The 27,423-nt window shown below is 43.6% G+C and overlaps 1 protein-coding gene across 2 annotated transcripts in view; it reads left to right on the forward strand.

Annotated features, from left to right (window-relative positions):
• Window positions 1-27,423, forward strand: part of SEMA3C (semaphorin 3C) — a 143,984-nt gene that overhangs the window by 81,573 nt on the left and 34,988 nt on the right. For both annotated transcript variants that reach the window (XM_035127243.3, XM_035127244.3), the window contains 6 exons: window positions 1,833-1,923; window positions 11,690-11,809; window positions 12,398-12,540; window positions 16,011-16,125; window positions 16,899-16,968; window positions 26,620-26,764. In XM_035127243.3, the coding sequence (XP_034983134.3) occupies window positions 1,833-1,923; window positions 11,690-11,809; window positions 12,398-12,540; window positions 16,011-16,125; window positions 16,899-16,968; window positions 26,620-26,764 (684 nt within the window). The remainder of the gene's footprint in view (window positions 1-1,832; window positions 1,924-11,689; window positions 11,810-12,397; window positions 12,541-16,010; window positions 16,126-16,898; window positions 16,969-26,619; window positions 26,765-27,423) is intronic.

Raw genomic sequence — 27,423 nt, forward strand, 5'->3', positions numbered from 1 at the left:
CCATAACTAGGGATGGGGAAGCAATTTGATACACGGAAAGCCGAATTGATCAAATGCGCATTTTCCAAAACAAAATGCAAACCAAAGCACAGGTACCTTTCACACTTCTCCAAATTTTTCTGATGCAACTTTCCAAACAAAGTTTGCAAAAACACATGTCCTAGGGCAAAGGGTGCACAAAAAAGGGAGCTTTTAGCAGACAATATCATACAAAAGTTCATTGTATTAAGAAAAAGTGCTTACCAAAATGTGTATGTTAGTGAAAACTGCATATAAACATGTGTCTCTTTGGGAAAAAATTACACTAAAATGCTATTGAATTTTCATGGAGATTAAACACACACACACACAAATTGCTGCCAAATGTGGAGAACTGCGTATAGCAGGCATCCCCAAACTGCGGCCCTCCAGATGTTTTGTCCTACAACTCCCATGATCCCTAGCTAACAGGACCAGTGGTTGGGGAAGATGGGAATTGTAGTCCAAAGCATCTGGAGGGCCGAAGTTTGGGGATGCCTGGTGTATAGGATTGGGAAACTGAGAAAGGGGAGAACAAAAAATGGCAGATCCTTCCATTCCTAGCCATAACACATGTCTCTGCATGGCAACTGACCCCAAACATCTAACCATCAAAGCTGGGCTAGAGAAGGCTAGGCCTTATTATTTTTGCCTCAATCATATCACATTATTGTGACCAAGGACTCCAGTAGCAAGTGTATTTGCTGTGTTTACAATGGTGTTGCCTGCGGGGAACACATAAATGATTGATTGCTAGGGTGGTCATTGAGTTTCACAGCTTCCTACAAGACTCCTCAATAGACTTTTACTGGCAATATATCATTTTAGGGCTTACAGAGGCACAGGCTGGGTACCAATGCTGTCTTCCAATCCAAGTCTTTCTGGGTCCAAGCTCTAGTTTTTCTTAGACCTTGGATATCATCATCACCATTTCCCCAATGTTGTTGGACTACAACTCCCATCAGGTGCAGCCAAGATGGCCAGTAGTGATAGGAGCTGGATGATAGGAGCTGAAGTCTGAGAGGCTCTGAAGGGCCATAGGTTCTCCAGCCCTTGTCTATAGACACATGGCTGTGCAGAACATGTGGAGATTGTGAAACACAGTAGGGTAACTCTGTGGCCTGGAATGGGAGCCTGGCTGTGGAACAGCTCTTAGCACTGGAGACTGAAGGCATCTCGGTTTGGAATCTGGAAAATAAGAGTTTCATCTATCCAAATAAATAAATGATTGTGTGTGACTGATCATTTCATTTGGTCCACATTTTAAAGCAAATGGAATTAATTTAATGGAGGAAATGCATGTAAAAGTGAATGAAAAGCATACAAAGTATGTATTTTAGGAGAAAGTGTGGATTTTTTATGTAGTTTTAAAAAACAACAGAAAACAGGATGGGATGGACTTAGTAATGGATGCATTTGAAACTGATGCACATTTGAAACTGACACAGAATGGAAACTTGTCCATTCTTAATTGAAAGTGGACCTAAATGAAGAGGTCCATTAGATCAGGCAAAACTCCACAGAAAAGTGGAGAGCCATTCCTTCCTTCATTTTGGGGCAATATTGAACTATAGCCACGGAATCAAATGAAAATTCAGGATAACAAGCACCAATTTCACAGGGGTTGCTGTATGCTACAATAAACGTTTTAGCCTTTAAGATACCACAAGACCTTTTGTTGTTTAAGGCACTATTTTTGCAGGTCTTATGGTGGTCATTAACTGCTTTTCCACACAGTACACCACCCAAGCCAGGCATTTTAAAATTAACCTTCAACTGTTCCCTACCGATTGCATGTTATTTCTGTGTTACAGGAGCAAGTTTTCAAGATCGATTCCAAATGTGAATCTGGGAAGGGCCGCTGCTCTTTCAACCCTAATGTGAATACCGTCTCTGTTATGATCAGTAAGTGAAAACAACCAGGGTTTCTGGGGGCTTAAATCATTAGGTACCGAGAGTGAAATGAGAGGGTGTTGTAAACAAATTGAGCCACAGGGTAAGAGAAGAAACTGGGGGAAAAAATGATCTGTCAGTGACTGTTTAGTTCTAGTGAATATTTCCTCAGTTAAGGGAATTGGACTGCAGGCCACTTCCAGCAACATGTTTCCATTATTTTAGGCTGAATTCCATGTGAAAGTGATTGCTAAGTTCAGGAAATATGTTAGAGATCTTCAACTGTCTATTGGAGCAGATAATATGTGGGTCCAAAGGCACTTTAGTGTAATTTGAGGGTGGGGGGGGGGGAAGCAAGATTGCCTTGTGTATTTTTTCCAACCTGAATGTTTATAAAATAATATTTGATTTAGTTTAATAAAGTAAGGAAAGAGACCTGACTAGGTTTTAGTGGTTGCAGTAGATTTTAAGAGATTGATTTTAGAATGGTAGGAAAATGTATTGCTAGGAAAGAGTGGATTAATTTACCGTGTTTCTCTAAAAGACACCGTCTTATATTTATTTTTCCTCAAACAACCACAAAAAACCACATGGTGGCTTATTTTCAGGGGATGTCTTATTTATTTATTTTTATTAAGTATGGTACAGTTTAACCTACAAGGTTAAACTGCCTATCACTATGGCTTATTTTCGGAGTATGGCTTCTTTTCGGAGAAACACGGTAGTTCCAATGCAAAACAAGCTCCATGTTGTCCTTTTTGCGGGCAGATTTTTTAGTAAGGAAAAATCCCACAATATCAATGCAGTTGTTGTTATTATTATTATTATTATTATTATTATTATTATTATTATTATAGTGCTTGAAAGGTAGACCAAGGACTGGCCTTTTCTTTCTCTAACATTTTATGGCTGCTTAATACACCAGTGCCTCCTCTAAGGCCATGTAGTAAAATATCTGCTTCAAAATGCAGCCCCTTCCTGGAGATTGTATGGGGACTGCTCGCAATTCCCTGTAGGGGCAAGCATCTTCCCCCCATACAATATCCATGATACCTTTGCAAGACATTGTATGGAAAGAAAGGTGGTTGTCCCCTTAGGCATTTGAGCACTTGCCTGGTAGCCATAGGAAGCATGGAGGTGAATGCATCAAATTCCATGCCCATATGGAAGTGGGCTGATGGCTGAATGGTGGATGTCTCAAAACAGTACAGACCCAAATGGGCTTTTGCACACCCTCATCATAGAAATAAAGAGGGAGGACAGAGCTCTTCCAGTCACCAGCAGGCTAGCAACATTTCAGGGTTAATTTCTAAAGCTTGTTTAATCCAGGGATTGGGCAGTTCGTTTTAAAAAGGGATTAGTTCCAGTTCATCCCTTCCAAAAAGGAACTAATTCACAGTTCAGTTCACAACGTCCATAGCATTTCCCTCCAGCCCTCTGAATTCTACAGAATTCTGCTCTACTAGAGTATAAATTATACTTAAGAAGGCTGAGAAAATATCAAAACACACATACACACGTACAGTGTGTACATAAATTGCTATATTTATTCTTCCCGATAATTATGATACTTAAACTTCAACAGCAATCCAACTTTTAAGATCAGTAAAAATTGTCAGTGCAATGGCCAAAGAGCTTAATTTAATGAAACCCTTATATGTTCATAAATTATTGCACTAAAAATTAAAGTTAAACTGAACTGAACCTTGCCCCATATTCCTCTGCAAAAGGAACTTAATTCACATTCAGGTTTATTGAGTGAGTGAATTTATATCCCGCCCTTCCTCCCAAAGGAATTCCCCCCAGATTTTCTCCTGCTGCAAATGCTCTATACACAGATGCTATTAGCCTGATAGCCTTTGCAAGGCAAGCCTACCTTGTTACCTGTTGACAGCATGTCAACTGTAAGCTTAAAAGCACCTAACAGCACATGGCTTTTGCAGCTTGATATGGCTGGCCAGCCATATAAGGCCTGGGGATCATGATGTTGGTTGAATCTGCTACACATTAAAAGTTTCGTGGTGAATCCAAGACTCCTGAATTCAAGCGTACAGCAATTCCTCCTCTGTTCCCAGCGGTTCCTTCCTCAGCTTCCAACTGTACCCTATTATAAAGCTGAGGTATAAATCTTTTGGTCCAAACCACATTAAGTCCTAGTCTACTGTAAAGATTATCATATTTATTGTGACAGATTTACTGAGACACCACAATCGTCTTGGAGTAGAGCCCACGTCGTCAGCTCCATCACGCTTTATCAAATGCTGGAACTGGATAAAGTTCTACTGGCTCATCAGTGCTGGTTCATTTGAGCTCCATTCAGATGTTCACTTAAAAATGTGTGGCTCAAAAGTGGGGAGGGTAATGGCATGCATGCAGGTCCTGACACCAATGTTCCCTGTGTGCCCTCAGTTTCAGACCTTCCTGTGTCGAGATCAGGAACCTTGAGAAACATGCTTAGAATCCCTCTTGAGACACAAGAAGGCCTAAAAGTGGAGCAGACATGGGCATCAATGGGTGGGGCTTTCAGGCATGTCCCTCCCCCCTCCCCATTTTTCATCCATATTCTTTCAGTCAAACTAGGGCTTTCTTTCTTTCTTTCAATGTTACATACCTCGCTTTTGCATTAGAGTGAGAGCAGCTGATCAAAGCCCCCAGGACGGGTTAGTCTATTAAAAGAAATGTTCCCAATAAAATTGGTCCATTTACATTGTGACCTCATCCCTCACTGATTTCCCAAGAAAGAAATGATAGGAATTTTGTTTTGGAATGAAAGATAAGCTTTGAGGCATAATGGACCTCTCTGGAGGTTGGATAATATCTTGAATTTATTTGTTGCATCCAAATGATTATATAAACAGGTGTGTTTGTGTGTAATCTCTTGCCCCCTTGCCTGTCACAGTTCTCAAGTTATCACCAGAGCTGTGTTAGTTGCCTGGCTGGAAATGGCTGTGTATTATTCCCACTGCAGTATTGCCTAGACGTGATTTTCAATTAGGGATGGGCAGAACTGTAAATTTCAGTTTCTCTTCCTTGCCCATTTTCCCCTGTCTTGTGTTCAGTTCTCCACATTTCCATATCAGTTTGCCTTTTTTTTAATAAAAAAAAGTCCTCATGCAGATTTATTAGCCTTTTAGTGTGAATTTCTGCCCAAAGTACACAGTTTCACCAAGGGATGTCTCCTGATGTGGTGCATTTTTTGGCATTTGACTTTAACTAGCATATGCATTTTTGTGCACACTCATATATACCTTTTTGTGTGCATCACTCGGATGGAGAACTGCATTGCAAAATTTGGAGGTGCAAATCTTGAAGGCTAGGTGTGCTTCAATTCACCTATTCTTTCAGAAAATGCAATTTAGGTAGTTTTGCCTTTAAATGTGAGCTGGATCAAATTTCCTCCCCATCCCTATGAATGTATCAGCAGCAGCTTTCTCTGCTATGGATGCAAAGGGTTGCACTGTCTTCAGCAGGGGGCAGGAAGAACCTTTGATTCAAAAGTCTAGGATCATGACTCTGTATCTAATCCCACAGTCCCTAAGCCAGCAGCACAGCACGCTGGTGTTCCTAGCCAAAGGAGAAAGCCGCCGTTGTCCAGATTTCAGATTCTCCTGGACAAAGCAAAGAATGCCATTGACCTTAGCATACGGTTTTTGTCCTTCGTAGCAACTGAAAACAAACTGCAGAGGCTGTTTAGCTCTGTGGTTTCAGTGTAGCATGTCTTGTAGCTTTAGGCCTTCTGCTCACACCAAGATCAACAGACGTTTGGCAGCGGGGAGAGGATCATTTGTTTGACCTCTGCACTGGCTTGCCAGATGAATATTTCAAAAAAGAAAGGAAAGGGGGGGGGAGATACTGTAGAGTGGCAGCTCCTACTATTCCTAGGAGTTTAAAAACAACAACAACAGTAGCACTCTGAAATATGTACATTTATTCTAATGAAGAAATAGGGATTCACTGGTGGTCAACTGAATTTTTTTTTTCAATGAAACCCTAAAAGTTCACTGGGAACAGGATAAATCAGGCATCCCCAAACTTCGGCCCTCCAGATGTTTTGGACTACAATTCCCATCATCCCTGACCACTGGTCCTCTTAGGTAGGGATCATGGGAGTTGTAGGCCAAAACATCTGGAGGGCCGCAGTTTGGGGGTGCCTGGGATAAATAATGAAAGTTGTGTTAAAATCAGTCATAGCCAAATGCAAACACATCAACATGATTTTAAATACAAGTAATAATTTTCCATCTTGAACAGCTAAACCTTTTCAACATATATATCAGTACAGTCTGGTGCAAACATAACGCTGGCTTTCCTGCAAACCATGGTTTACCATACTAATCTTGGAAACATGTAACTTCTCCTCCTCCTCTTCCGGTCTCCTTTCCTTTAGAGTAGTATGTGCACCATTGGTAACCATGGTTAACTAACCGATTGTCCTCATATCTATATTCAAACTATGGTTTTAAATACTGGTTTATGGTTTGTTTTCTATCTTTTTGGCAATAGGGGAAAAAAACTTAATTGTGTGTTCTTTCTCTTCCACTGCAAATGATTCTAAGAATTTATCAAGTATGCATTGGAGAGAAGCATTACCAAAGTGTAATCACTAAGACAAATTGTTTGGGGGAATTTAACAATTAAGCCAAAAGGAAGTGGAGCTGACAGATATTATTGGTGCCTGATTAGACAAGAAGGCTCTTGGAATGCTTAAGACATAACTAATAAAGCTGGTATGCTGTGGGATTAAGAATGGCACCGTTCTTTTCCAGTGTTTAATTTTTTATATTAAAAAAACTGGATCAGCGATAAACATAAGAGCTTTGTGAGAACTATAAAGCTGAGCTGTAACAGGCAATCCTGTAGGAAATCAATGACAGGAAAATATGGGGTAATTGTATTTGCGGTGGAAAGGTTAATTAAAACGCGTTTCAGATTTATATAGCCTTTTTTCAGTCTCCAAAGCCCTTCTCCTACAACCATCCTTACAACAACTCTGTAGGACTTGTAGGTCAGTGGAATCATCTTGAGATTGTAGATGCGAGCCCTACTGAGCAGCTTGAATAAGGACACCTAGTTTCAGTGCAGACAAAACACTGGCAAACTATGGTATACAAATTGGGAACCAGCTTCAGGAACGTACAATGCATCCCCTTCCTTCCTTCCTTCCTTCCTTCCTTCCTTCCTTCCTTCCTTCCTTCCTTCCTTCCTGGAAGATGGAAAATGTTCCATCTAGGGAACATTTTCTTTTCCTTCCCTTGTCACCTATAGTTGAGATATGCATTTTCACCAGGCTTAACCAACATGGTGGTCTCCAGATCTTTGGATCACAGCTCACATCAACCCCAGCCAGAATGGTCAAAGGCCAGGGATAATAGTAATTAACTAGGTTTCTTCTTAACCATGGTCTGTAAATCTGCCTCAAACTCTAGTTTCACATGAGAACATAAGCAAATAGTTAAGACGGGAACCTCATTTAATATTAATTATAGCTAAAACCAGGGGTGCGGATGCGGCCCAATTGCCTTCTCAATCCGGCCCACGGACGGTCCAGGAACCAGTGTGTTTTTACATGAGTAGAATGTGTCCTTTTATTTAAAATGCATCTCTGGGTTATTTGTGGGGCATAGGAATTCATTCATTCCCCCCAGATAGATAGATAGATAGATAGATAGATAGATAGATAGTCCGCCGCCCCCCAGAAGGTCTGAAAAATGGCTGGAAAAGGTTGCTGACCCCTGGCTAAGACTACTGATGGCTCCTTGGTTTTGATTTTGACTCCTCTTCCCATGGCAGGGTCTGCTGTGAATAATTGCTAGAGCTGAGAAACTGCTTGCCCGAGTAAAGTTTAATCCAGACAAGATGGAGATGCTGGTGGGTGAACTGGAGGTGGAGGATGAACCTGTTCCCAGTAAGGCCACATTCCCTCTCAGTGAGCAGGCTCAGAGCTTGGCAATAGCTCTGGTCTTAGTGTTTTTGCTAGACATCCAGGCCTTGTTGTGGACAGAGTACATCTTTTCCATCCACCAGTTGAGTGACTTGTCCCCCTTTTGGTAGGCAAGTGATTAAGGGAACAATCCTAACTCCCGGCCAGGGAGCAGCAAGACAGAACAGGACAGCAGAGCTGCCACCGTGATATTAGTGCCTTTGCTCACCTGGGCAGAATATTGTACTTAATTTTCACTGTACAAGCTCTAGGCTGGTGCAGAAGAGGTGTAGTCCGGACCCCTCTCTGGCTGAACTCCCATCATGCCCAGCAGCAATGGCCAATGGCCAGGGATGGTGGGAACTGTGTGTCAGCAATATCTGGATGGCCAAATATTCATTGCCCCTGTTTTAATCAGAAAAACAGTTTGACAATGGAACCATTTACTTGTGTGGCACAGGCTCTCACTTGCTAGAGGCAGAGACTGAACAGCCATTGTTGGGAATGTTATCCCTATAGATCTCCTGCATCAAGGAGAAATGTGGATTATCAGACCTAAAAGTCTTCCTCCATATCTGTGGTTTTAAGACAGCTTGGAAACTGTCTGGAAGATCACCTAGAGCTAGTAGCTGTCTAACAGGAGCAGAAGCAATTCAATGGGGCACCTCTGCTATGGAGCTGCTTTCACAATAAGAACTGACAGGCCAATTCAGATGACTAATTGGCAAATATTCTGTAGCTATTGAGTTTGCTGACATTAGTATGCTACTGCTGCCTCCCTGTATATTAACTAGTCCTACTAAATTGAAATGTTTCATCCCACTTACTGAGGTTTTAAGGTGTTTGTTTTTTTATAAGCCACTTTTAGGCTTTTATGGGGAAAAGAGGTACGGCATTGACTTACATATCAATAAATAAATGCCTGGATATTAAAGCCGATTGTAGTGTGATGTGATATGTGCTGAAGAGGAAAGGGAGCTTTATTCTCAAGGCTGGTTCATGGTTGCAAACCGTAGTTTACAGAGATCCAGTGTTGTATCTACAGAAGGAACTGGTAAGCCTCTGGCAGAGGCAAGTTATTTGAACTCAGGCTGTATGCCAGGGGAAGCCAGATGTTGTTGTGAGTGACCTCCAGATATTGTTGGACCTCCAACAATACCAGCTAGACTGGTGACCAGCTAGACTGGTGACTGGGAGCGGCCGCCGAGACCACATAACACCAGTCCTGAAAGACCTTTCATTGGCTCCCAGTACGTTTCCAAGCACAATTCAAAGTGTTGGTGCTGACATTTAAAGCCCTAAACGGCCTCGGTCCAGTATACCTGAAGGAGCGTCTCCACCCCCATCATTCTGCCCGAACACTGAGGTCCAGCGCCAAGGGCCTTCTGGCGGTTCCCTCGCTATGAGAAGCCAAGTTACAGGGAACCAGGCAGAGGGCCTTTTCGGTAGTGGCACCCACCCTGTGGAATACCCTCCCACCAGAGGTCAAAGAGAACAACAATTACCAGACCTTTAGAAGGCATCTTAAGGCAGCCCTGTTTAGGGAAGTTTTTAATATTTGATGGATTTCTGTATTTTAATATTTTGTTGGAAGCCGCCCAGAGTGGCTGGGGGAACCTGGCCAGATGGGCGGGGTATAAATAAATAAATTATTATTATTATTATTATTATTATTATTATTATTATTATTATTATTATCCATCATCCATAGCCATTGGCCACTTTGTTGGGAGTTGTATCCCAAGAACATCTGAAAGGCACCACATTTGGCTGCACCTGCTTTAAACTTTCCATCTTCACTTGCACTCAAGGCTGGTGCTAAAGCTGTACAATATGACTCAAGCCATGTTGCTTCTATGTACCTGAACAAAGAAGCAAAGCTCATCTGGGGCTGCTGCCCTGTCCCTCGGCAACAGGTTCCATGTTGCTTCTGTTGAAAGAGAGAAAACAGAAGGGGCCTTGAGGCTGAAAGTTGTCCGTGATTGCATGAAGAGTGGGTGTTGAGTTGGTGATCTTGACAGCAACTAACAATAGTTAAGTGGATGAATAGCCATTTCTTATTGCTGGTGGGCAATCTGCAAACCAAAGTAAAAAAGATATCATCAGAGGTGAGGGAATTCAGCCAGTTCTTCACAGTAACTGTAAAAGTGAGTGATTGTTTTTTTGCTAATGGTTTGTTTCTATGAACTGCCTCGCCAACCCACCAGACTTGTGTTGAGGGCCCCAGACAGGAGGGGAATTGTAATTCATACCTATGTACAGTGTACACACTTTGTGATACATGAGCTGAATCCTTCAGCGCAAAAGAATTTTGGTCCATAATCCTGTTATTACAAGTGAAGGTTACAGGCCTTAATTCCCTTTACGGAAACATTTTGAGACTGAAATTCACTTTGGCTCCAATTTAATATGTTCAGCTTTTGTTCAGTCTTATTAGCTGGTTGAAACTTGAAGGATACAAGGCTAGATCTTCCCTGTGGCATCCGTCTGCAGAGTGCCACGCTGAAATTGAGATGTCTCTCCTCCCCCCCCCCGTCTCTATACCACTACATATATATTTAAAAATATCTTAATTCAAGGAGGGGGCAAAGTAGGGATGGTGGAGGATGTGACCTGTGGGGAGGGAGTGTGGCTTGGGAGGGTTCTGGCCTGGGGAGAGTCTCGAGCAGCGGGAGAGGCCTGGAGAGCCATATTTTGCCCCCCAAGCCTGAGCTTCCCCATCTCTGACCACTAGCCATGAACACCAGAACACAAGCCGTGAGTTATGTAATGAACTCCAGTGTCTTTTCCAAACTCCAGTATTTAATGAACTCCAGTAACAGGAGCTTTGGTGCTGCCCTCTCTTCATTGTGCACCTCAGCCGTGTGCTTCTATTTGCTCGTCTTTGCTTCTTCATCTGCCCTTGCTAAGATTCACAGTCAGACAGTCTCTGCCGTTGCCACAGTAAGTGGCTAGGGTGCACAGTCGCATAGCTGCCAAGTCTCCCGTTTTCCCCGGGAAACCCCCATTTTTCCAGCTGTCCCCAGCCGAAAAAACGGATTTTTTTGTTTTCCCCCGGGTTATTCTGGCGCGGCGGCCATTTTGGAACTGGGCAGAGCATGCTCAGAAGCAACTTTTGATGCTGCTCTGCCCAGTTCCAAAATGGCTGCAGCGCAACTTCTGGTGCGGCAGCCATTTTGGAACTGAGCAAAGCAGCATCAAAAGTCACTTCTGAGCATGCTCCGCCCAGTTCCAAAATGGCCGCCGCACTACTTCCGGTATGCTACTGTCGGTCCGGTCTCTTATTTTTCAGAGAAGAACTTGGCAGGTATGCACAGTCGTGCAGGGGCCCTTGGGAACAGGAAGTATGCTGAGGGTTGGGTTGCACTCCTGATTATGTATAGCTCTAGACTCTATCACCCATGAGACTGAACTGAACTGGTCTGCTGCGTTGCCTACCCACACCAGAAACAAAACTATTTTGAGCCTCCTTCACCCCACTTTGCCACTTTTATAGCACATAAACTTGGATGGCTGTTTCTGTTGGAAGTAGCATTTGACGCATCATGTCAATTTTTTCCATCATCCGAAGCTGACTCCCCTGGCAACTTCAACCACTTCTTCCACGCGAAACATTTCCTCCACATTTGTGGTTGGTTATGCTATTCTGTTTAATTATATGGTTGCCCAAAGGTTTCCATGAAGATGAGATGCTCCGTTGCAGACCTGGAATCGTGAGTCAGAGGGAAACCCTGCTCTCATCCCACTTCTTACAGAATTAGAAAATGTGCATGGATCAAATAGGAAATGGCTGCTGAATTTGTCCCAAAGTCAATGAGGATGCATTTATTCCCCCCCCTCTTTTTTTCCTTTCTGCAGATGAAGAGCTATTTTCAGGGATGTACATTGATTTCATGGGGACTGACGCTGCCATTTTCCGCAGTTTAACCAGACGGAATGCTGTGAGGACCGACCAACACAATTCCAAATGGCTGAGTGGTAAGAGGGCCAGGTTTTGAGTTTCATTGTTGTACATGTTGCAGCATGTAAGTGCTGACATGGAAATACTTTTATAAACAGATAAATAAGCTTGGTTGGCTTTTCTGCAAACAGAACTACAAATCACAAGAGATTAATTTGCCACATTTGACAAATTGATTAGCAAATTTGACAAGTTTGAATATATACAATTTTTCAAATGGATCATCAGGCATGTGATGTATCAGCCATGGTATTTGATCTACTAGCCAACACTATGTATGCATGTCTTTTTGCACAAGCCAAAATCCAAACTCTTGAAACTAAGTAACACTTTTCAAATTTCATGAATTTCAAAGTTAAGATTTAAGTCTCTCTTTTTTGCAGTGTCCCTCAGTCAAATAATCTACCAATTTACACAAGAGAAAGAGGAGAAGAAGTAAACTTTGCATAATTAATAATGCTTGGAATATGTATCTTGAAGCAAACCTTTTCTCCAGGACTCTTGAGTTAGACTCAATAAATTTATTAATAATTGATATGCAGGTAACAAATCAGACTTTTGGAATATACTTGTTCTCCATGGTGCATGTTTTTGTGTCATTTCAGAGCCTGTGTTTGTGGATGCCCACCTCATCCCAGATGGCAGTGACCCCAGTGATGCTAAAGTATACTTCTTTTTCAAGGAGAAACTGACAGACAACAGTGGCAGCACCAAGCAGATCCACTCTATGATTGCTAGAATATGCCCGGTAAGCAGGGAGTAGTGTAAGAAGGACAGCTGTCAATACCCTATGCCTGATTTTGCAAAGTGTACCTGCAGTGAAGTAGTTGCCTGAGTCAGCAAGATTAATCTGCTCGAGTCTATATTTACCGTGAGCTTCTATTTAGCATTATTGACTTGCTCGATCGCTTCTCCCTTGCATAACTAGATATGATATTTCAACAGAAGGGTGGAGCAGCATCCAAAGACATCTCTGGAAACAGCTGGAATTAGATACACTTCTGTGCTTTCCTTTGGCCAGGAAGGCGGGAATGAGTCAACTTTACTTCAAACTGTATGAGGGAAAAGTGATCTTGTGCTCGGGTCCTGTTTGTGGATTTCCCACAGGGATCTAGTGGATTACTGTGAAAACACGAGGCTGGATTTGATGGGCCATTGGCCTTATCCAGTAGACTCATCTTTGATTCTTAATCACAGCTAATTGCATAAGGCCCAGGGCCTGCTGGCTCTAAGCAAGTATTGATGATATTGTAGGGCCCTTCTTCTGGGCAGTAAATGTGCATGAAGGCGCCTTCCACTGCTTCTGTTCGCCTGGGATCACTGTAGGTGGCAGATGACAAGGCGGCTCAAGCATGACATGGCCTCCCTCTCCAAAACACATGAAAACAGCTCTTCCCTTCATCAAACTGTGCATTGTAATAGGAAATTATTATTATTATTATTATTATTATTATTATTATTATTATTATTTGTTCGCCGGCCAGAGCCAGGCTCAGGACGGCTAACATCATAAAACTAACACAGTATACAAAGAACATAAGAACATATGGCAATCAATCAATTTTTTAAAAAAATCTTAAAATTAGTTCAGAGCAAATTAAAATCTGGACAGATGGCATTCCATGGGTAAAATTGAGAGTGGTTAATAGTCTCCAGGGCCAACTGTTACCACTGGTCTTATAATGGACCTGTGAGCGGGCTAGAAGGCCTCTTTAATGCTTGTTCTTATACAGAAAGAAAAGAATCTCACTGAACCCCGACCAAAGGCCTGGTGGAACAGCTCCGTCTTGCAGGCCCTGTGGAAAGATGTCAAATCCCGCAGGGCCCTGGTCTCTTGCGAGAGAGTGTTCCACCAGGCGGGGGCCATGGCTGAAAAGACCCTGGCTTTGGTTGAGGCCATTCTAATCTCCCTGAGGCCTGGGGTCTTCAGAGAAAGAAAGTTTTCAACATCACAAATCTCCTTGGTACAAACAGTTTCCCTAGCACATGGTCTAACTCAGGCACCCCCAAACTTCGGCCCTCCAGATGTTTTGGACTACAATTCCCATCTTCGCCAACAACTGGTCCTGTTAGCTAGGGATCATGGGAGTTGTAGGCCAAAAAACTGGAGGGCCGCAGTTTGGGGATGCCTGGTCTAACTGGTTGGTGAGTTGGGTCTTTTCATTTCAGTGGTAGGGGTAAGCAATGGAAAAGGCCTGTTGTCCTTCTATCTGGTGGTTCTTCTTTGTCAAAACAGTATGACATGTAGCCTTTGCTTTTTGTTGTTGCTGCGAAGGCACCCAGAGGCATTTTGCAGAAAACGCTAAATATTATTAAACCATTGTTGTCATAATGAAGCCCAGACGACTAGCTAAAAGTCCTGGGGCACAATTCCACTTGCATTTGTCTATGCCAAAACTTGCAAAACCAGGCTTCAAAAGAACATGGGATGGATGTGTGTGATGCTCTGTATCTGATGACCTTACTAGAAGTCAGCAACAGGAATCTTTTGTAAGGGTTGGACTGGGTCTAATGCTCCCTATTAGACTGAAAAGAATGGTTTCTTCACTGTGGCCTGCTAGGTACATATGCTCCTTTCATTTCAGTTGACTGTTCTGCACATTGAACAGCAGAACCATTTGCAATGCGGGTTCTCTATCATAGAGAGCACGATTTGCGGTGGGGGCTAGCAAACCACTCCTGAGTCAAAGGTGGGGGCATGAGTGGCCACCGTCTGATTGGATCTGGGCTGTTGTTGGGCAAAATAGCATGTTGCAATTTGTAAGTCCAGCCCCTGGGGTATAAATGCCTAAATGCTTGGATTTCCTTTCTATTTGGCTGCGTTTCTGATCCCCACCCTCCCTCCGCTGTTTTTTAGGCGTCTGTGTTGACATTGCTATGACTCAAAGGGTCGCCTGTATTCAGGGGCCGTTAGGAATTCTTCCCATTTGGCTGATTGGCTGGTGCCATCTAGATTTTTGCCTACTGCATAGCAAATAGTTACAACTTGTAAGGTTGGTGGTTAGGCATTGGTTATTTTGGTTGCATTAAAGGGTCATTGATTAAGTTGGCCCAAGTTTATGCCTGCGAGGTTGGGGAAATCCCGGTCAGGAATACAGGGGCTCTATGTTGTGTCCGTAACCCCAAGGTAGGGGGCCAGGACGGCATATTGAGGCCCCTGGGAGCCTGAAGGGAGAGGGGAGAGTTCATTGCACCCGGGTCCCCGTCTCTCCCTGTTGGATTTCCCCATGTTGACAAGGCAAGTTATTATTATCATTTCTGTCCTTAGGTGACAGTTGAGAACCAATGCCTACGCAACCACTCACATGTTTTGGATTCAATAAAAGTTGTGGCCAAATTCATGCCAAAAACCATTAAACTAAAATCCTGTCTATGTGGTGAGTTATTTGGGGGGTGGTTTTGGGGACCTCCACACGCAATGCCTTCTCTTGGACTGTGCTACATCAGACTGCTGATGGATATTATGTATTTGAACGTTCTTCCATGAGGGACAGCAGCCCTGCCTGCAAATGGAAATGGGGCACAATGAGAGAGAAACCTAAGCTTTTTGGCATGCTATTGTTGCTTTTCTTCCACTCTGACATGCTATTTTCCTATATTTTGTGGGCAGGTGTTCTAGCATACAGCCCACCTACCAGCAGCCAAATGTGGCTCAGTCCAGAAAGCTGTACCACATAATCCGCATTGGCTGGTAGCAACCTCATAACTTACTTCCACCTTTAATTTGTTTATTTGTTCAATGCAAATATGTTGTGCATTCATAATACAGTTCCACTCCATAGATGGTGATGTCTCTTCAGTGGTGGAAGTTTCTGATATCCTGATTGTGTAACTTGGGCAGGGAAAATGAGAAGCTTTTAAAGTCCAAATGCTAATTGAAAGTAGGGGGTGGGAAAGAAAATTGAATCCACACACAGTAAGAGGTAAACACAGAACTGTCATCCTTTGAAATTCACACTTCTCCAGATTTAGCAAAAACAGTTTTTCAGCCAAGTAATATGTACCAAAATTCATATATTAGAATATGTATACATGTGGTGGAAAAGATTGTTTTGCAAAAATGCATGTTTTAGGAGAAATTGACAGTAAAATGCTGGTGTATTTTCATGGAGTTGAAAAGAAAACCTCACTAACGAATGTTGAAAGTGCTAGTAGATGTCCGTATAGTTTTGGAGTCAGTAAGTGGTTTCTTCTCTCCCCGCCCCCCCCCCCCCCAAGAATGACACCGGTGGACAACGCAGCCTTGTGAACAAGTGGACAACTTATTTGAAAGCAAGACTTGTGTGTTCGGTAATGGATGATGATGGCACAGAAACCTACTTTGATGAATTAGGTACAATTTATGTATTTAACAAAATGGATTTCCTGCTTAGTTGTTGTGGCCAAAACCTCTAATTGGTTTACAAAGCATGTGGAATATGGATTTAAATTGCCGATGAAGGTCAATGCTAAAATCAGAATCAAAGCATGAACAAAATCAGCCATTATAATACACATTATAAGCTAAAATGACAGATTCAGATACATCCACATTACAGTGGTACCTCGGTTTAAGTACAGAATTGGTTCCGGAAGTCTGTACTTAACCTGAAGCGAACTTTCCCATTGAAAGTAATGGAAAGTGGATTATCTGTTCCAGATGGGTCCGCGGAGTACTTAAACTGAAAGTGCTCAAACCAAAGCGTACTTAAACTGAGGTATGACTATACAAGCTAAAGTATATAATTGTAGCAATTTCTAAACAGAAAAATGTGTTTTTTCCTCTAATTTCCCTCTAATTATTTGGACTGAGGTACCTCCAGGAGCATAGGACAAGTGATGGCCTCAGGGCAGTCAGGGATTGGGGCTCATCCATTTGAAACTTGCATCAATTTGGTTATCATATAAGCTACATACACTTTTAAACATTTTTCTCCTCCTTCCATCAGACAGACTATCTTGTCAGTAACATAATAAAAGTCTTGTACAACATGGGTTTGCTACAGTTTGTAGCCTAAACAAAAAAATTCCACTGGCTTCAGATGGAATAAAGGTCAGGGTATGTGTGGTGCAGTTTGGAAATCACACGCAGATATATTCAGCCTCTGTTTTGCTTCTTTCCCACAGAGGATGTTTTTCTGTTAGAAACAGATAGCCCCAGAACAACGCTGATATATGGCATTTTCACAACATCCAGGTAATCTTGCACGTTTGTGAACGAAAATCCACAGATTGAATGTTACGTGTGAGAGAAGTGACTCCCATGTTTTACGAAGTCTGCCTAAGGGGATATCCGCACAAAGGAATGGTTGGGGTTTTTATGTAACATGGCAAGCAAATGTTTCTGATACTGCCGTAATTTAAATTATCATGGAATAGCAGCACCCAAAGGCTTTCAGTACAATGAAGCTGCATCCTGACATCTAAGGTGGTGGTCTGATTGCCCTAGGCCAGGGGTGGAGGACCCTTTCCACCCCCAGGACTATATTTTTTCATGTACTAATTTCTGGGGATCACAGGGCCTGAGGCAACGGTGGGTAGAGCGAGAGATGCAGCAAGGAGAAGAGTGGGAACCACAGACCCCTCCACCACGCAGTGGGTGGCACTGCAGCCACGAAAAAAGTGAGAGCTTTCTGCACACACACACCTCTCCAAGCTTCTTATGAGGTTTTCCCTGAAACCATTCATCGTCCGTTCCCTCTGGTCCAGTCAGCATTTCAACCTTTTCCATGTGTCTGGTCTCACCTGCTCCAACGATGTCTCTAAATAGGCATTGGGCCAGAGAAACGGCTTCCACACATTCGTTAACTGGAAGACGCTTTTGTCTGCCATCTTCCCATTGCTATTCATGAATATTGTTCTAAAATTGGAGATGAACCTTTCCCTACCTTCTTACCTGTTGTTCTGTATCAGCTGGCACCATAGCTGTTTTGTTGACGACAGAGAACAGTTACCGTATGTTCCGGCGTGTAAGACAACCGGGCGTATAAGACGACCCCCAACTTTTCCAGTTAAAATATAGAGTTTGGGATATACTCGCCGTATAAGACTACCCCTCTTCCAATGCTGTATGAACAGGTACAGATACTGAAGCTGTACTGTATTTGGTACCCAGTATACAACAACCAGCCAATCACGGCAAGCGATGTACCTTACCGGCGATTGGCTGGTTGTTGTATACAAAGCCTGCTTGGATTGGTCAGCTCTCCCTGTCTCCAAGACTATCAGAGCGGTAGCGCAAACACGCCTCTTTCACCCATCTGGCCCGCCCTTGTTCCTATTACCGTACCTCCTTCTCTGCCTCTCAGATCTCGCACATGCACGCCTTCTCAGCTTCACTGCAGTCCTCAGGAGTGAAATTCTAAAAACTGAGCATGGGGGTGGGGGTGGGGAGAGAGAAAGGAGATTACAGCGGAAGATGGAAACTAAGGGAACACTCTCCAAAGGACACCAACCAGTGATCATTAGGGCATGCCTACGTTACAGGCTGAAATCAGTTTAATACTGATTAACTCGCTCCAGAAACATTCTTTGCCAGGCACTGGTAGGCACAGGGCAGGCCAGATGGGTGAAAGAGGCGTGTAACAGTTGTTAAGTGTGTGAAGCTACAGTAATTGATCTATTTGTGAACATCTCAAACAGACTCAGCCGTCCAGACATTTAAAAAAAGCAGCTTCCCAAGAAGGTAAAGAAAGCGGTGGGGAGAAAAAAACAAAGAAGGCAGACTTTTTAACACGACAAAGAACTTGCTAGTCATGCAACAGCTACATAAGACACTACAAGAAGGCAATAACAGCAGCGGAACAAGGCCCCCAATAAAATCAGCAAGCCTTCAAAGCGCGACAGGACCCTTCACTGTTTTTCGTTGAGGTTAGGGATCCATTGGTGGTGGGAGGAAAAGAAAGAGAGAGAGAAAGAGCTTACAGTTTCTACGCGGCTGAGGCTGCACAAAGGGCGTTGTGTTGTTGTCGTTGTTGTTGCAGCCAACGTTGCCTTTTGTGCTCTCGGGGAGGGACAGGGCTGGCGGCAGAGGAGGAAGAGGCTGGGCGGCCCAAGCTCCAGCAGGAGGGCTTGTTATTGCGCTCGAGGATGTGGAGGAGGATGAGGAGTGGAGGGGTGTGTGGCCACCGCAGGATGATGCAAAGGGACAGGGGGGGGAGGGCGAGGGCGTTATTGTGACAATGCAAAGGAGGGGCTTGGTTTTGCGGGGAGGGGAGGTTGTTATTGTTTATTCCTCAAGCGAAGTAAGGAGAAGGAAAAACGGGGGGAGGGGAGCGATTTGCGCGTGGGTTATGAAAACACGCAGGAAAACACCACACCAACACACACAAGGGGCTGGGGACCCCTCTTCCCCGAAGCAGCGGGGGGGGACGGGGGGGAAGGAGGCAGCCAGGCATCCCCCACCTCCTCATCCACCCGCCTCCACGACCTCCTCCTTCTCCCCCCGAGCAAGCCAGTCCGGCTCGGAAGTTTCAGCACCGCTGTATAAGATTACTGGGCGTATAAGATGACCCCCCGACTTTTGAGATGATTTTCCTGGGTTAAAAAGTCATCTTATACACCGGAAAAGACGGTAGTTATCTCTCAGTGATGTGATATATAACCTATAATTTAACTTTCTAAGTCACTCTGTCCCTTGGGCTCAAAAAATACTATAAGACACTTCACTGTCAAAAGACAAATCGAACTGAAAGGACCCCCCCCCCACAACTGCCCAGTGCTTTAACAACTCAATTTTCATTGAGGTTGGTTTGTACTGTATGTGTGCTGAATAATCTGAAACTGCTCCCTGTCTAGGCACATCACCAAATTACATTGGTAGCATGCATTTTCAGTTGTCATCAGACTAATAAATATGATAATTTTCTTTCTTTCTTAATTGCTTGGCAATCAAAAAGGTATCATTTAAGCAGCTGAGCCTCCTTTTTTTCTTTTGAGCAACTGTCAACAGTGAGCTGGAAAGTTTACCAGCAGGCGTAGAGGCAGGGGGGTGGGGGGGGCAGAAAGACTGCATTTATGATTACATTGCATACATTGGTTTGCCTAATGCATATGGTAAAGTGGAAAATGGGTTAGGCTCAGGCAGGCCATATAAGGTGGTAAGCAAGGGAGCACTGACTCTATTCCAGGCCCTGGAGACATTTCCTGTCCTGTGTGCAGGAGTTTACGCTGCTGTATGTTTCTTTCTCCACAAGCCCCTAAGCATCTAGCATAACTCTCTCTCTCTCACACACACACACTCTCTCTCTCACTCTCACACACACACACCATTCCCAACATACAGTATAATTAAAACTAAAGGTCTTAATGGATTTCATTTGGCAGCAGAGCCTATTTTATTTTCAACCTCTGCATGCGCCAAACAGCAGATACATGTTAGAACACAGGATTGCAATTAGTTTTAATTGAAGCCCATGTTTCCATGGGTGTTTCTGAAATGAATCAGGTATTTTGTGCTGAAGAAAACATAATAAATTCAACATAGGGTGCATAGCCTGAAGGGATTAATGCATTTTGTACCCGATTCATGCTCACACTTATATGAGTAGCTGAACGGTGATTTTTAGGATGACAGATCCAGGTACATTGTTCCTTGCAACCAACATGCGATGTAGAATCAGATTTGCTCGTCTTGCAAGATTCAGAGAGGGAAGGGAAGGGTCAGTAAGCTGAAAACTTTAATATCAGATTAGAACCTGATGTAAGGTTTGTACGACACTGAAATGCAGGATATAGTCCAATGTCTGCCTTTCTGAGCCCATTTTGAGATACTATGCCAAGGCTTACATTATTGCAATCATTACATACCTAGTGTGCTATCACTCCTATTTGCAGTTTAAGTTCCTGCATCCAAATGCAAGCCCCACATGCACACATCCATCAGAAGGCCACGTCTCAAACCCCACATCGAAAGCAGGATCCAACTTAAGAAATTGTTCAGTTGGTGTGTCTGCCATTTTCTCTCCATTCCAGTGAGGGAGCTACATCCAGGCGCAGAGGGGAAAGGTGGTTTGGCTCAAGGACCCCATTCCTTTCGGGGCAAACTTCTGCGGGCTACATGCCAGAGGCAGGTTGGGAGAGACACAAAAGTAGATGAAGCAATGGATGTCAATTTTACCTAAATTCCCAAGGTGGGGGACCTCAGGCCCAGGAACTGAATGAGGGCCCCGCGGCCTCTCTGGTTGCTCCCCTTTATCCCCTTCCCCCAACCTGAGGAAAGCCCTCATCAGCTCTATTTTGCAGCCCCTTGAGTCTTTTTCTTTCTTTCTGGCTGGAATGTGCCCTTGAACTCTGCTCTTCCTTGCCTGGATGGAGAACAGAGAGAGGTGTGTGATCACATGTGGAATCTAGGCTAAGGTGAAATTCATTGCTCCTCCCGCTTTTGCCTGGAGCCCCACAGCACTCCAGAAGGCTGCCCAGAAGGGAGGGTGGCCCTCAGGTTGACCCAGTTGTACCACCTCGACTGTAGATAGCAGGCTCGTTTCTACATCAGGAAGCCGTGTGCCCTGGGGAGAAGGGTGTGTGGTGGTGGTGGGGTGGTTGTGGAGGGTTGGCAGGCCCCACTGGGCTCCTGAGCCTGAGGTACCCCCAGATTCACTGCCATGTCTTCATCCAAAGCAATATTCAAAATTACAGAGCAGAGAACCTTTGTTGGAGAACCCTCGCCTGGCAAAGAAATGTTTCTGGAGCGAGTTAATAAGTATTAAACCGATTTCAGTCTGTAACGTAGGCATGCCCCAGTGATCACTGGTTGATCTCCTTTGGAGAGTGTTCCCTTAGTTTCCATCTTCCACTGTAATCTCCTTTCTCTCTCCCCACCCCCACCCCCGTGCTCAGTTTTTAGAATTTCAGTTCTTGTTATAAAGCTTTTCATTTCAGACTGAGTTTATTGCAAATAAAAGGCAGGTCAGCTCTCACACTTCTCAGACTCTCAGAAATGATTGTTGTTGTTGTTGTTGTTGTTGTTGTTGTTGTTTCAAACGTTGGTTGTTTTAGTTGTTTGTTTCTTTTTGTTTTTTGTTCTCACATAAGAAAGTGCAGGCAATGTACATTCCTATTGCTTTCCCTCCATCTATTCCAACATAAGCCTAGGATCCATCTGCTTTCATGTACACAACTTAATGGTAGCGCCATTTGTTTTTAAGTGCATCGTATATTACTTGGCTTTTTAGGCACCTTATTAAAAGCTCTTTTACTTCACATGTAGGATGTTAACAGCCTTCCATTTCACTTATGCTTGTTTGGTTACGGCTAGGCTGCACTTCAAGCCAAACCCTGTTTTTGTGAACACAACAGCCCTCTTCAAATACATGCAGTGCGCACAGCGGATGTGCAAAGAAACTAGTGGGTTAGGACCCGCTGGTTGTTCCCTCCCTGAAACCGTTCATTCAGAAGTAATAACTTAAGAAGAGGCCTGATGAATCTGGCCAAATACTCATCTAGTTCAGCATCCTTTTCTCACAGTAGCCAACCAGAAGCCTATAGGAAGCTCACAAGCGAGATCCGAGCGAGACAGCAGTCTCCTCACTTGTGGTCCTCAGCAACTGGCCTGTTTCTGCCAGCAGAGGTAGAACATGGTCAGTAGTGTGAAGGAACCCCAGGTGCATACATGGGCATTGGCCTCTGTCACATGACTGGGAAGCTTGGTTGGCCTGAATGGGCCACATCCTACTGCCACCAAATGCATGGCCACCAGGGAGCGTGTGTGTGTGTGTGTGTGTGTGTGTGTGTGTGTGTGTGTGTGTGTGTTTCGGTAGAGAGCCATTGAGATGGTTCCTTTGGGCACTTATTTCTGCGGCACTTTTACAACGTCCCTCCTTAAGGATTGCATTGGGAGGCATCTAGAGAAGCTGATTGGCAGCCAGTTTAGGGCAGACAAAATACCGTAAGTAGCTCTTCACACAGAGAGAAAATAAGTAATTCTTAGAGCGGTCGTACCACAATTTGCAGGGATGGCCACTCACGCAGGTGGCTTTAGAAAATAATAATAATAATAATAATAATAATAATAATAATAATAATAATAATAATTTATTATTTATACCCTACCCATCTGGCTGGGTTTCCCCAGCCACTCTGGGTGGCTTCCAACCGAATATTAAAACAGTACAGCATTAAACATTAAAAACTTCCCTAAACAGGGCTGCCTTCAGTTGTCTTCTAAAAGAAAATTGGTTACTTATTGCCTTGACATCTGCTGGGAGGGCGTTCCACAGGACGGGTGCCACTACCGAGAAGGCCCTCTGTCTGGTTCCCTGTAACCTCACTTCTCGCAATGAGGGAACCGCTAGAAGGCCCTCGGTGCTGGATCTCAGTGTCTGGGCTGAATGGTGGGGGTGGAGACGCTCCTTCAGGTATACAGGACCGAGGCCGTTTAGGGCTTTAAAGGTCAGTGCCAACACTTTGAATTGTGCTCGGAAACGTACTGGGAGCCAATGTAGGTCTTTCAGGACCGGTGTAATGTGGTCTCGGCAGCCGCTCCCAGTCACCAGTCTAGCTGCCACATTCTGGGTTAGTTGTAGTTTCCGGGTCACCTTCAAAGATAGCCCCACGTAGAGTGCATTGCAGTAGTCCAAGCGGGAGATAACCAGAGCATGCACCACTCTGGCGAGACAGTCCGCGGGCAGGTAGGGTCTCAGCCTGCGTACCAGAACTATTCATTTCACAATGGATCTCTCTGTCAATGACTATCAACTAGGATAGCTAAATGGAGCCACCTTACTCAAAGGCTCTTGCGCTTCTGAATGCCCAGTTGTGGCACCAGCACCTTGATACAGGGCAGCTTCTCGCACTGTGGGGGGACTGATTTTTGCAATCATTCATACTTCCTTGAAGGCAAGACAGTGTCCTGCCACCTCAGATCCATAGCTGCTCCACAAAGGCATGAAGAGGCCACTTCCAGAAACACGAATTGCCCTCCTTAAGAGGCAAACTTTCCTGCCGCTTCCGTCTGCCCACATGTTCTGCCTCCAGGTCTAACACATTATTCCTGGGACTAAAAAGGGAACTTCTGTGATGCGCAGCCGCTTCACTGCTTTAGATCTCTGGAGGCCCATCAACACAATGGGAGCAATTATATTCCTCTCTGCAGGGGCCAATTTCCATTCCATTTGTGAAAGGCGTTTTTTAGCCCCCTCCACACAGCTTCATGCCGTAATATGTAAAATTTGATTAATGTTTAGAAAAAGCAAAGTGGCTACGAGTGAAGAAGCACAGTCGTTTCCGCATTCTGTTGGTGGCATTTCCCATAAAATTTGAAGAAGGACTCGCGCAGAGCATATCCACATTTACAGCATGGACATATTCATGCTTCATTGGTGGCACAGAGAAGGGAATATTTGGGTGGTAAGGAAGATACCGTACAATATAAATTTTGAGAGGGCAAGGTCTTACATCTTAAACTGTCGTCTTACCAAACATAAATATCTGTGTGTTTTACATTTAAACTCCAGTCTCAAATGCACTTACTCCCAACTCAATATCACTGATTTTATTAATGTCTAGAATCACCAAGTGGCATGAGATTTCCATCTAATCATTCAGAGTGCAGCCTTAATTAAATTCTAATTTGCTTAAGTGTAGTTGCTTTAAAAAAACAACTTCGTTGTAGCGTTTCGCTTCAAGCTGCCATGATAAGCATTTCAGCAGATATATTTGCATAAGATGGAGAATGAAGATTAAACAGGGTGCATCAAAAACATGGTGGGAAATCCATTTGCAGTCCAAGATTGCATCCTTTAACTCCGTAATCAACCTGGGAAGACTAATTACCCCTTTAATGAGGCCCGTTTACCTCTTAGGCATTCTGTGTGCAGACATTTGGAAGCAACTGAAAAGTCAGGGTTTGCTAATACCATAGCTGCCAAGTTTCCACTTTTCTCGCGAGGAAGCCTATTCAGCATAAGGGAAAATCCCTGTAAAAAAGGGATAACTTGGCAGCTATGTAATACTCTGCGTTCTTTCAGGTCTCCTTTTGGGTTCTCGTGTTTTTCAGCCTCAGCTTTAATATTTTTAAATCTATTTCAGAAAAATTGGGGGGGGGATTATATATATATATATATATTCCCAAGATCAACATTTCATTAATCTTATTTAGAATTTACTTATCCCTGTTTCTAAGTAAACTGCCTGTCAATAGCCAAAAGAAATGTAATACTTCAGAGCATTCAAATGTATTTCCTCATAATCTTCTTTAATCCTTACAACAATCCTGTATGGCAGGTCAGTGTTTGAGAGCTGGTATAGTGCAAATGCTGAGACACTGAATGGGAAGTGTAGAGTCCCCGATTCAAATCTTGCATCTACCATGAAGTCACTGGGTGGCCTTAGGCAAGCTCCTTTTCCTCAGTCTCAATCCTTCGCATGGGGATAATATTGCTGATTTACCTGGCGAAGTGCTTTGAACACTTGAAAAACGCAACAAAATGTTGTGTTATTGTTAATTCCAATATTGCAGGTGGGGCAATTGACTTCATAACATCATCTAGTTCAGGCATCCCCAAACTTCGGCTCTCCAGATGTTTTGGACTACAATTCCCATCTTCCCCGACCACTGGTCCTGTTAGCTAGGGATCATGGGAGTTGTAGGCCAAAAATGTTTGGGGATGCCTGATCTAGTTCAATCTCTCAAAAGTGCAGTCCTATACAAGTCTGCTCAGAAGTAAGTTCCCTTGAGTTCGACCTAATATACCCACATAAGTGGGTATAGCAGCCTTTGCCAACCTGGTGCCCTCCTGATGTGTTGGACTGTCACTCTCGCCAGCCCCAGCCAGAGCCAACACAGCTCAAACTGATGGGCGTTAGAATCCACAGCAACTGGCATGGCCCGGGTTGGATGAGGCTGTGGTGTTGGACCGCAGCATTAGCTTAATGGTTCTATCATCTCCTAAAGAACTTCTCCCAACAGAATTTGAAAGTGACTGCACTTAGATAGTGGGATGTCTTCAGTAATGTTTATCACAGAATCAGTGACCAGGAGAAAACATTTTTTTAAAAACCCAGTCCAATCCACTGCAAGGCTGGAACACCCAACTCTTCAGTTCCTCAAAAGACTGACCTATCACAATCTTGAGCAAAATGAAATAAAATGAAATATAGTGCAGTCAGAGGGAATCCTCACCACAACGGTAGGACATTAAGCGAAGGCTTGACAGCCACCTGTCAGGAATGCTTTGATGGTGTTTCCTGCTTGGCAGGGGGTTGGACTGGGTGGCCCTTGTGGTCTCTTCCAACTCTATGATTCTATGATTCTATGTTGCTGCCTTTAGATACAGAATACAATACAGAATACAAAATCAGTAGAAAGCAAGAGTGGCAGACTTGGGGCTTGTGGGATTATTATTATTATTATTATTATTATTATTATTATTATTATTATTATTTTATAACCTTGAGATCCACCAATGGAAGCTGGGTGCAAAAGATATTCAATTAAAATTAAATAATTTTGAATCCAGGAAGTCGAGTACCAGAGCAGAATGCCGGAATGTAGCTCACAGCCTTCCACTCCAGGTTCCCCAAAGCTTTCTTCATTTCTTTCTAATTTAGGCCAGGAAAGAGTCATTTTGTGGCTGCTACACTAGGAGCCAGAAATCCTTGCCAGCCTACAGTAAGTCAGCTCAGGACCTTTGAGGAGACCGAGAGCTCCCTTCGGCTGCCCCAGTTTAAATACTTCATTTTGCAACTGTTCCCGCATTGCAGGGGGTTGGACTTGATGACCCTTGGGGTCCTTTCCAACTCTACGATTCTGTGATTCTGTAAGCAAGCTAGAATGGTGTCGGTGATTTTGTGCGCACAATAACAAGAAGGTAGCATGAATGGATTTTTGTTTATTTCTTTTCTTCCCCAGCTCTGTTTTTAAAGGTTCAGCAGTCTGCGTGTATCACTTGTCTGATATCCAGAGAGTGTTCAATGGGCCGTTCGCACACAAGGAAGGTCCGAACCACCAGCTGATTCCTTATCAGGGAAGAATTCCTTATCCACGACCTGGGACTGTAAGTACTCATCCGAACATGGTTTTACAAGTCCAACTTGCCTTTGTGTTATCTTTATCAGCCTTAGGCATGATCCTTCACTCAGCATCGCTTTGGTCTGTTCCCAGTCTGCTCCCTTCAGTTTTATTTCATTTGGCCACATTTCAGAAGGCATGTGGACAAATTGGCCAGGATTAAGAGGCAGTAAAGCTGATAAAAGGAAGCTGTGGATGATTTTGACAGAATTGGGGAAGTGGATAGATCTACACTGTGTTTAGCCTAGAGAGAAGATAACTGCTTTTAAAAGACAGTCTTCTAGAGGGAAGGAGAACAATTTACTGCATATTCCTCAGCACTGAGAGATGAAAACCACTGAGCTTAGGCTGCGGCAACATGACTTTTAAGTTTAAGTTGTTAACCTGTAAGAACATTTAGCTAATGGAAGTGACGTGTCTAGGGAAGTTTCATTTATTTATTAGATTTTTATCCCAACTTTTTGCCTAAAGGAGCCTAGGGCAGCAAGCCACAGAATGTTAAAACGGTACAATTTAAAGTCAAATAAAAACCTATTTAAAACATTGAAGAATGTTTAAAAACATTTAAAAAGTTCTGGATTCACTTAGGAAAAGGTGGGCTATCTGTCTGTGACAAGACTGAAAGAAAAGATAAAATAGATAAGG

The sequence above is a fragment of the Zootoca vivipara genome, chromosome 9, assembly GCF_965207765.1.
Source record: "Zootoca vivipara chromosome 9, rZooViv2.hap1.1, whole genome shotgun sequence".
NCBI lineage: Eukaryota > Metazoa > Chordata > Lepidosauria > Squamata > Lacertidae > Zootoca > Zootoca vivipara.